Source organism: Cryptotermes secundus, unplaced genomic scaffold (assembly GCF_002891405.2).
Source record: "Cryptotermes secundus unplaced genomic scaffold, Csec_1.0 scaffold15, whole genome shotgun sequence".
Classification (NCBI taxonomy): Eukaryota; Metazoa; Arthropoda; class Insecta; order Blattodea; family Kalotermitidae; genus Cryptotermes; species Cryptotermes secundus.
The window spans coordinates 8,853-18,969 of NW_019721514.1; the positions used below are offsets into that span (position 1 = coordinate 8,853).

A 10,117-nucleotide genomic window follows, 5' to 3' on the forward strand; every position below is an offset into this window, starting at 1 on the left:
AATGAGTACCAGGAATTTTCGGGGGGTTGGGGGGTTAAAGGGCTGCCGGCGCGTAAGGCTGAGAACCTTACCGCCATCTGTCAGCCGATTGTCTATAGAAAATGTGGGAGACTCGACGTCTCACAACTCTACTGGCCTTAATGGCCTGTTACAGGGATAACTTTACTTTTTTACCTTTTTTCTCATATACAGTGTAAGAGATGCGAAGTGAAATGGAACCAGTTCCAGAACTTGTAGTGAGTACAGACAGTGCCAAATTTGGGCGTGACAGAAAAGAGTAACAGTGCAATACGAAATTTAAAGATGACGGGACACGACACAACAAAATACAGTACGAACGATTAAACACGATGGAATGCCATAAAATATAACGCATCACAGTACGAAATTTAAACATGGCAGAATACAAAACATCACCACATAATACGAAAACAACAGAATATAATGCGACACAAGACTGCAAATTTTAAATATGACAGAATAAAATACAGTAATACACAATATGAAATTTAAACACGATCGAATGGGTACAGTACATTACAATACAGTACTAAATTGAAACATGACAGAATGTAATGCAACAAAACAGTACAATTATTGAATTGTTTTTACATTATCCAGCTCCTTATTTTTTATTTAAAACAGTTTTACGGAGAATTGACCGCCTCTGTGGTCTAGTGGTCAGAGTTCCTGGTTACAGATCCTGAGGTCACGGCTTCGATTTCCGGCGCTACCATATTTTCCGAGCAGTAGTGGATCTGGAACCGGGTTCACTCATCCTCGTGAGAATAATTGGGGAGCTACTTAAATGGAAAAACAGCGGCTCCGGTCTAGAAAACCGAAATTAGCGACCGTGGGGATTCGTCGCTCTGACAACACGACACTCTCTATCCGCTAAAGTTGGCACTAAATTCGCCGACAAACTGCGGTCGCTCGGTCGGTTTAGTTCGCTTGTGGACTAAACCCACGGAGTTTAATTTTTTTGTTTAGTTACGGAGAATTAATTCCGACTCCGTCTTCAGGTAGAAACCTACGCAGGCCGAATCGATAGAACTAGTCCATATCTGAACACTAGCACCAACTGAGTAGGTTTCACCTGAAGACGGAGACGGAATCCAGTCTCCGAAACGTTGTTTCTTACATAAAAAACAGGACGATGGATAATGTCCGGAAACATAATTGTATTAATATACCATCGCCACACAAACTTTGACATGTTCACAACACTATGCAAACATGACAATACAGTACAAAAATTATAAGCATTACAAAAACACAACACAGTTCTAAATTTAAACTTGACAGTGCAGCCCAGCGCATTACAGCACCATTTTTTGCTTTAACATGACGGAACACAACACGAGACACTGCCAGATTTAAACACAACCTTTGCGTGTTTCAGTTGGGCTTCTTCACGTACTACACAGTGGCAATGGGCGGGGTCAACCCTTCGGGCCCTGTCCCTATAGACAGCGTGTTCATCTATCGGCCCGACAAGAGACTGGAGGTCTGGAGGTTCCTGTTCTACATGGTGCTGCACGCAGGGTGAGTGTCTGTCGTCTTGCGCGCGTTATACATAACTCTTACCGATCTGGTGTCTTAAATGTAGATTCTGTTGGCTCTCAAGTTTATAATCTCACAGCCAACAGTGGCTGAAGCTATACTTTTAGCCGTTCCATATGTGAGTTTCAGCATTTCCTCTTTTCCTTATCGGTTACATTGTGAAGAAGCCAGTAACTCAGAAGGCACAAGAAACCGGAAACCCGTTACAGCTGTAGTGTTCTTTCCTATTATTGCAAACTGATTGAAATCGCCATTAAAACAGAACAGGCTTCGTTGATTAAAATCTATTTGATGATATCGTGGAAACTTCTGGAAATATGTTGTTGCAAGAAGAACGGGCATTCTGTCACGCAACCCAAAATTGGTCTGAATGCGGTAAAGGAGCCGCGTGTGCTGTTGAAGCCTCTGCAGATCCGTGTTCAGTGTTCAGCTCATCCTCTTCTCTTGATATTCCAGACAGCACTCACTGTACTTTGTCGGATTTTTGAACGTTCCTTCCATTTCCGTCGCAGTTTGCATTCCATTTATAGCCTGTCAATTGATTGGTCTATAATGCAACAATTGGTTCGCAGTTTAATATCATACAGTGGTCCTTGTTATATAAAACTATTAAAATGTTAAAATATATGCATTATTACAATGCTATTAAAATACTAAATGCGTTATTACAATGCATGTATTTTAAAATTTTAATAGTTTTATATAACAAGGACCACTGTGTGATGATAAATTGTGAACCAATTGTTGCATTATAGACGAATCAGTTGACAGGCTATAAATGGAATCTCAATGCAAATGGATGTTTAAATATAAGGCAATTCGGAGTCTCAGCTCGTCGAAGTGCGTCAGTGAAGATTAAATTCCTAGTTTTATTATTAAAGCCTTTTCCAAGGTGTTTGCCCCTCCTTTAAGTCACATTTTTAATATTTGTTGAAATGGAAGTTTCTCACTTTACTTATGTTTGTTTTCAAGAAAAATGACGATGGTTCTTTAGTTTTATTATAGGCCGGTTACAATTTTAAATAACTTTTCCAGTATTCCTGAAAATGTGACACGACCAGCCCTTATTTCGTTTTAAATTTAATCTTCACCCATCTCAGCATGATTTCATTAAATCAAAATCCACTACAACAAATTTACTTACTCACTTAACCCTTCAAAGACAGAGAGATAGAGGGAGAATGTGGGGTGGGACTAAGTCCCTTGTACTGCGGCCAATTCTGGCCTATTGTACCAGCCCCAGATGACAGGTGAGGGTGATTGTTGAGCAATTGGTGGAATGAAGATTAGCAGGGGAAACCGAAGTACTGGGAGAAAACCTACCTCAGCGCCACTTTGTTCACCACAAATCCCACTTAACCAGACCCCGGGATCGAACCCGGGCCGCCGCGGTGGGCAGCCAGCGACTAACCGCTTAAGCTATGGCGCGACCAAGTGGGGTGGTAATGAGACACATTACACTGCGGTGGGAGGGGGAAGGGGACAGGAAACTATATTGCCGAGTTTTGAAGGTTCCCAGGCAGTGCTCGCTCGTCCTTCTGGTAGAGGTGATGCATATGATCGGAATTATTTTATTTTTTGTTATGACGTTGGAAGGGCATCATTATATGGAAAGTGTGATCCGATATTGGGAGGGCTACATTAGAGCGAAATTTCGTTGTTACCACTGGGAGGGCTGCCTGTGAAGCAAGCAGTGCAACATGGGAATTTGGGTACCAACTTAACATTTGCTGTAAGACGAAGGAAAACCACGGAAAACCTTGATCGAGTTGAGCGGTCGCAGGACCTTTCGGATGGAAACTGACTTCTAGCCAGCAGTCCGGCATTGAATACGCGAACCCTAACGTTAGTCCCTCTTTGTGCTCTTGCTGTGTTTGGGAAAAAGTTTACATAATTGTTTTTACAGATGTCCCTTTTTGTGTACATACTTCGGATGAGCACCAAACAGCTGTGTATAACACTTGTATTGGTGAATTTGAATATATATTGTGGTAGGCGGGAGGAAATCGGATGTTATCAGAGACCGAATTTCTTCTGAACTATATATAGCAATTCAGTTCGTACCTCACAGGAAACACATTACGTCTCCCCTACAAAGCCCAACCGGTTAATGCTGTTTAGGGAAACAGTCGCTGCTTATTGTGAGAACCATACGGAACACACAGATACGCTTTTTGGGCAGAATGCAGAGTTTTGGTATGTTAAAGCAGGTGGTACATATAGTAACCACTGGGCCTTAAAGGGTTGGACTCTGTTACAGTTCTGCTAGTTCATGAGGGCAGACCGACTATATATACCTCAGCCAAAGCTTTTATAAAGTCCCGCGTTCTCATCTGTTACACAAATATAATAGTTCTGGACTGGCATAACGCTACAGTACCTGGTTCCGGTTACATGCCATCCAGAGTTTCCCTTTTTCGCCTTCTGGGGAAGTTTCATTCTCCTTTTCTCATGGTCCGAGGATTGTATAAAAAAAAGGCTGTATTTTGGAACGTCTCTTGTTCTGTATTTTTGTGTACCAAATTATTTCCCCCCCAAATTTGAGCTTTGCTGATAATTTAAAAATGTTTCCTGTCATATCTGCCGAAGATTGTAAATTACAACAACCCGCCATGGCTCAAGCGGTTGGTCGCTGGCTTCCTACTGCGGCGTCCCGGGTTCGATCCCGGATCTGGTCAAGTGGAAATTGTGGTGGACAAAGTGGCGCTGGGGCGGGGTTTCTCCGTGTACTTCGGTTTCCCCTGCCAGTCTTCATTCCACCAAATTCTCCATCATCATAATCACCCGGGGAAGGTACAATAGGCCAATCAGTGGCCACCATGCCTAGTCGGGCCCACTCAGCCTCTGCTGGGGGCTCCTTCCCCGGGGATAAAGCGACTGGGGTCACTGACCTCCATCTAGTGGCGAGGTTATAAGCACGGAGCTGTGCCTCCCCTCATCTATATGTTAATGGTGTGATGCTTATTAAGCACAGGTACGGTATTCCCTGTAATTATTATTATTTCAAATGGAAGGATAGTGTGCTGCAAACTGAGTGTGGCTGAGATGCCATTTGAGCTTCAAGCACCACGTCAATGTGTTGGATTTGGGGTTATCAGGGCGCTGACCATGAAAAATACTCTTCGGGCATTACGCGGTGGATTCTGGCAGAAGTCCAGCGACGTTCCTTCTAAACTTCTACCGGACTGCACGGCATTACATCCCAGAAGACAATATCGTTCAAGGTGTTAATAAGACGCAAGATAGCAGATTGTCAAAATCAACATGTTTAAGTAATCCCGTAACATAAAGAGATACGTGGGAAGACACAGAAGTAGATGGGACAGCCCCGGGCTTGCAGCAACAGTAATAATAGTAGTAAGAGTGGTTAGTAGTGGCACAGGAGTCAGTGTGCACTAAGGAATGAGAGTGTTATAATACGATAATGTTTGCGATTTATTGGAAGACACGAGATCCTCTTAACCGGGCACGAAACTGCAGCTTTCTAGATATCGAGGTTACAAAATTGGGCGCATTGTGCTCAGCAAGAACCGTTGGACACCTGTCTGGCCCAGGTGCACGGCCCTCCGCCCTGGGGCTTCGCCCTACAGCCATGCGATCTAGCGTGACCATGAGTTCCTCCAACCCTGGTCTGCTGCTGATCGACACGTTTCCGCCGGCTACTGGATCTGTACCCCCCCCCCNGCCGCCATGAATAATGGGTCACCGTTTATATTTGCATTTTCTTCTTAACTCCTTTAAGGCACACTGGATAATAGAAGTACCACCTGCCCGTAAGATTAGAGTGTGTTTCGTATGACTCACTGTGTAGAACGATAGTCAGAGACGCAGTATGTTTTCTGTGAGGTGTGGACTCAGTTATTAAGTACTGTCAAAGTAACTTAGGCTTCAAATGGATAATCGCTCTCTCTTCATCTGTCTTCCTCTTTGTATATTTTTATTTTATCTTTCTCCTGTTATCTTTAGTGCAGTCTTTCGTGTTATCGTCTGTTTCCTTTATCCATTTTATCATTCTGTTCCCTTTATTACCTCATCCCGCCTTTCCTAATGTTAATGTTACTTCCTTCGCTTCTTCGTTTTAATTCAGCCCTCTCCTGTTAACACTACAGTTTCACTTCTTTCTGTTTTCTTGCAGTCTGGATTAATTTCTCCCCCCCCCACTCCCCTTCATTCCCGCCGTGCCTATCTCTTCGTGAATACGATATTACAGTGAGAAGGCGCAATACCGACGTCAGTTCCCAGTCACTCGCTGATTTGGTCCGAAGTAGGCGAAGTAAAAGGTAAAGTTAATCCCTGTACGAGATTATATGTATTTAAGTACTGCCGTGAAGATGTATGGTGAAGTGGAGGTACAATTCCACCATTCTTGATTTCGGCACTGGATGGAGGTTAGTGCCGCCAGTACTCACTGGGTTGCGGGCTGGGTGGGACTCAGCCGGTCTGAACGCCGTGGAGAATAGAATAAACCCTCACCCTTGCCGGGAATCAAACTCCGGTCATCCAGCACGTAGCCTAGTTGCCTTACCGACTGGGCTCTCCCCGATGAAGTCATATTGTAAGCCGCGGCCAACCTCTTTCGTTTCGGATGTGATGGACGAAGACTAGCAACGCCTTTTGTTTCACCCACGGCCTGGTTTCGAATGCTGGAGGTAGTTGAAAGTGACGTAGTCTTAAAGTAGCAGGCTTGTGCTGTGTCGAGTAGCTTGTCGAGAGGAAACTGAATTGACGGACTGCAGGAAGAGTAAGTTGGTCTGCACAATGTGATCTCTTTCGTAACAATAGATTTGTGTCTGTAATAAATGAACATCAAGGCGCATGCACAACGGAATAGAACGCATTTAGAAACGTAGTTAACAGTTATTACTTGTTTATGTTAAATATGAAATCGGTTTTGGCTAGGACGTTATAACAATAGACACAGCGGGTACCGTGTCGTGTGCTGCTGTGGCGGAACAAGAAACACTGGCCGGAAGAAATGCCGAAGGCTATATCAGACCCCATCTTTATCACAGAGAGAAAAAAAAAGGCTGAACCAGATACTCTGGAATACTTCCACCTGTATTTTGTTTCGGTATGCCTTAACTAATAGTTGAGGAATAATAATTTCTTAACATTTCTTTTCTCACTCACACGTTCCACTCCTCGGCAACCTAGATTACAGACCTGCTCGTCAGGTTATGTTGCGTTGCAGACGGAATCACCATCTGCTTTCAGTCTGATTCGGCTCTGAATAATCTCTTTTTTGTTTTATTTGTGCCTTTACGTATCTTGTACAAACAGATGTGGCCATTTGTATGGAGGGATACATACATAACGCTATGCATTTCTAATGACAATTTTTTCCGTATCGAACAAATAAAAACAAAGTTATGCATTGGATCTTCACTCATATTCCAGGCATGTGGAAACCAACCGAAGTCCGCTTGCTCATGTATGGTGTAGCTGCTTCCTTCAGTTCAATCATGGTGACAGTATAACACGTTTTTCCAGACTGATTGGATGATTATAGTTGATTCAATTGAACTAATATTTTACAGTTGTCAAAAGAATCCTAACTTAGAAAGAATTTATTTTCTTTTCGGGATGTGATAAAGAATATTTTGGAATGACAGTGAGATATCAGAATCTTAGCCTGGAGGAAATTAAGGGGAGACTGAATTCGAGTAATACTTGCTACCATTCTGTCGAGTACCTTAGAATATACAAAACTATAATTTTGCCAGTGGTTCTGAATGGGCATGAAGCTTGGTCCCTGAAGTTAAAGGGAGAAATAGAACTAAACTAAAAGAAGAAACTCTGTGGCTTGAGTTCGCAAGCGAACTGTACCGACCGAGCGACCGCCGCTTGTCGGCGAAGTTACTGCCAACAGCGGATAGAGGGTGTCGCGTGGTCAGCCCAACGAATCCCCACGGCCGTTAATTTCGGTTTTCTAGACCGGAGGAGAAATAGAATATAGTGCTGAAATGAATATTTTAGCCCAAGAGGGATGAAATAGCAGGATCCAGCAGAAAACAGCACGATGAGGAGCTTCATAATCCATAGTCCTCGCCAAGTATAATTAGAATGATCAAGGCAAGGAGGACGAGATGACTAGGGCATGTAGTACGCATGGAGGATAAGATGATTGTATACTGGGTTTTGATTGAAAAGCCAAAAGGAAAGAGATTAGTGGAAGACTTAGATGTAGGTGGGAGAACAATATTAAAATTAATTCTAGAGAAGTTGAATGGAGTGGCATGGACTGGATTAATCTGGCTCAGGATAGGAACCTGTAGACATATACTGACTGGTCATCACACAACCAGAACACACACTGCAGAGCACCTCTGGTTTGTGTGTGGTGGATGCCTGGTTTGAATGTCATTTGGGACATCAGTTGTGATGACTGAGGTTCTTTCTTGTGGTTTTTCCCAGTCCCTTCTGGTAAATTCTGTTATACTACCGTAGCGTATGACATAGTTGCATACTTCCACATACTTTCCAATTCTTTAGTCACTATCATCCAGCTGTTTGATGCTGTATAGTCCAACTTTTTTTTTTAATTCACTTAGTGGGGGGTGGAGTCCAACTGGGTCCACTCAGCACAGCGGCCACTGATTGGCCTATTGTAGCCTGCCCCAGGTGATTATGATGATGGAGAATTTGGTGGAATGAAGATTGTCAGGGGAAACCGAAGTACTCGAAGAAAACCCGCCCCAGCGCCACTTTGTCCACCACAGATCCCACTTGACCAGAGCCGGGCCGCCGCGGTGGGAAGCCAGCGACTTACCACTTGAGCTTACCCATTCCCAACAGGATTCACAGTGGATATTTTTGAGTCCACAGAGATAAGGACTGCAGAGTGCATGTGTTATAACAGGGTCTTAATTACAGTGTGTCGTCTTCCTTTCCACCTGAAATGCGTCTGCAGCCACTGTCTTGTCATTTCTTGGCATCCATCTCCTCACAGACTAGGCTTAAAAGTGTGGATTATGTAGATCAGTAAAATAAGTTGTTACATGCTTGTGCAGCCTGATGTGTAGTGTTTTATTCTGTTTGCAGTTGGCTGCACCTGTTGTTCAATCTCCTAGTCCAGGTTCTTGTTGGGTTGCCCCTGGAGATGGTTCATGGTTCACTCAGGATAGGCGTTGTGTATATGGCTGGTGTTCTAGCAGGTGAGGCTGTCACTGTGTAACGGTGATCTCCCTATTGGTGCTGTGGTATGCACAGGCTATTTCTTAAACACTAAATATTACATGTTGGATTTGAGATGTTCACAGCAGTGAAGACTGCTGGTCTTTGAGATGTGGTGCAATGTAATCCAATAGAAGATGGACAGTTTTATCTTCTGGGATGTAATTTCGTGTAGTCCACTGTCACCAGGCTGCACGGTGATATATCCCAGAGGATAGAACTCTTCATTATCACTGCTGTGAGAACCTCAAATCCTACCAGTAGACTGACTACACATACATGATGCCACATAGGAGTGAACAGGAATTTTAAGATCACAGCTCTCAGTCAATATTTTCCTAAAAACGTTGATATCGAAGGTTACAGAGTGTTACAAGTCCACAGTGTGAATAATTCTTAACAAAACTCACCTTCATGGACAAAATAGAAAGTAGATATTGTCGAAAAATATGTAAACTTGCATTTGACCTGCATACTATGTCTTTATTGTCACTTTGTCTCCTATGAAGTCCCTTAGTACTAACACATATTTGCTTCAATGTGACGCCCAGTTGAAAAAAGGCCTATTGGACCTTCAGCTTAATTCATTCTGAAGTACATGAAATGATGCAAAATAATTATATTTCATTTTCTGCATCCTGTTGTGTTATTGTTTACAGTTTCTTTATTACAACACAACAATATAACAGTCAAGGCTAAAATTAGCTTGGCTACATGTTTCGACTCATAAAGCCATCATTAGGCAAACGCATGAATACTACATTCACATACCACTGAACTTCAATTGCGTTGGTAAAGCTGGATACTTGATATACATTATAAAATACATGGTATAAAAGTACAATGAACTATAAACTCATTAAAACCAAAGTTATGACATATAATAAGGTGATATTCATGTGATATTCTGTATCATGAAGTCAGTTGTTGCAATTTCGTTATATTCCTGCGGACGTAATGGTATATTCTAGACTTGTATACATGTAATACTAAGAGACTAATAACAAATGAGCAACACTATTAGATCAGATTGGGATATTGTCAGGCATGGAGTCCCTCAAGGGTCCATACTTTGTCCGCTTCTATTTCTTTTCTATATAAATGATCATTCTACAATTTTTAATAGCACAGTTAAACCAGTCTTATTCGCAGATGACACTAGTTTGGTGATTAGTAGCAATAATAAATTACAATATAATAGGGATGTGAATATCTCTTTTGACTGCCTTAATGAGTGGTTCAAGTCAAACCTCCTAACCCTAAACTTCAGCAAAACTAAACATGTACAATTTGCGGCTAAGTCTTGTTCTAATACCGGAGTTATGGTTAATTATTGCAGTAATGTGATCCCAAACAGTACCGAGGTGAAGTTCTTGGGTAT

At 42.5% G+C, this 10,117-nt stretch overlaps 1 protein-coding gene across 1 annotated transcript in view; it reads left to right on the forward strand.

Moving 5' to 3' along the window:
• Positions 1-1,374: 1,374 nt before the first annotated feature.
• Positions 1,375-10,117, forward strand: part of LOC111875388 (protein rhomboid) — a gene marked incomplete at its 5' end in the record, with an annotated part of 16,581 nt that continues 7,838 nt past the window's right edge. Inside the window, 2 exons of the mRNA XM_023871607.2 lie at positions 1,375-1,545; positions 8,605-8,717. Coding sequence (XP_023727375.1) covers positions 1,375-1,545; positions 8,605-8,717 — 284 coding nt within the window. The remainder of the gene's footprint in view (positions 1,546-8,604; positions 8,718-10,117) is intronic.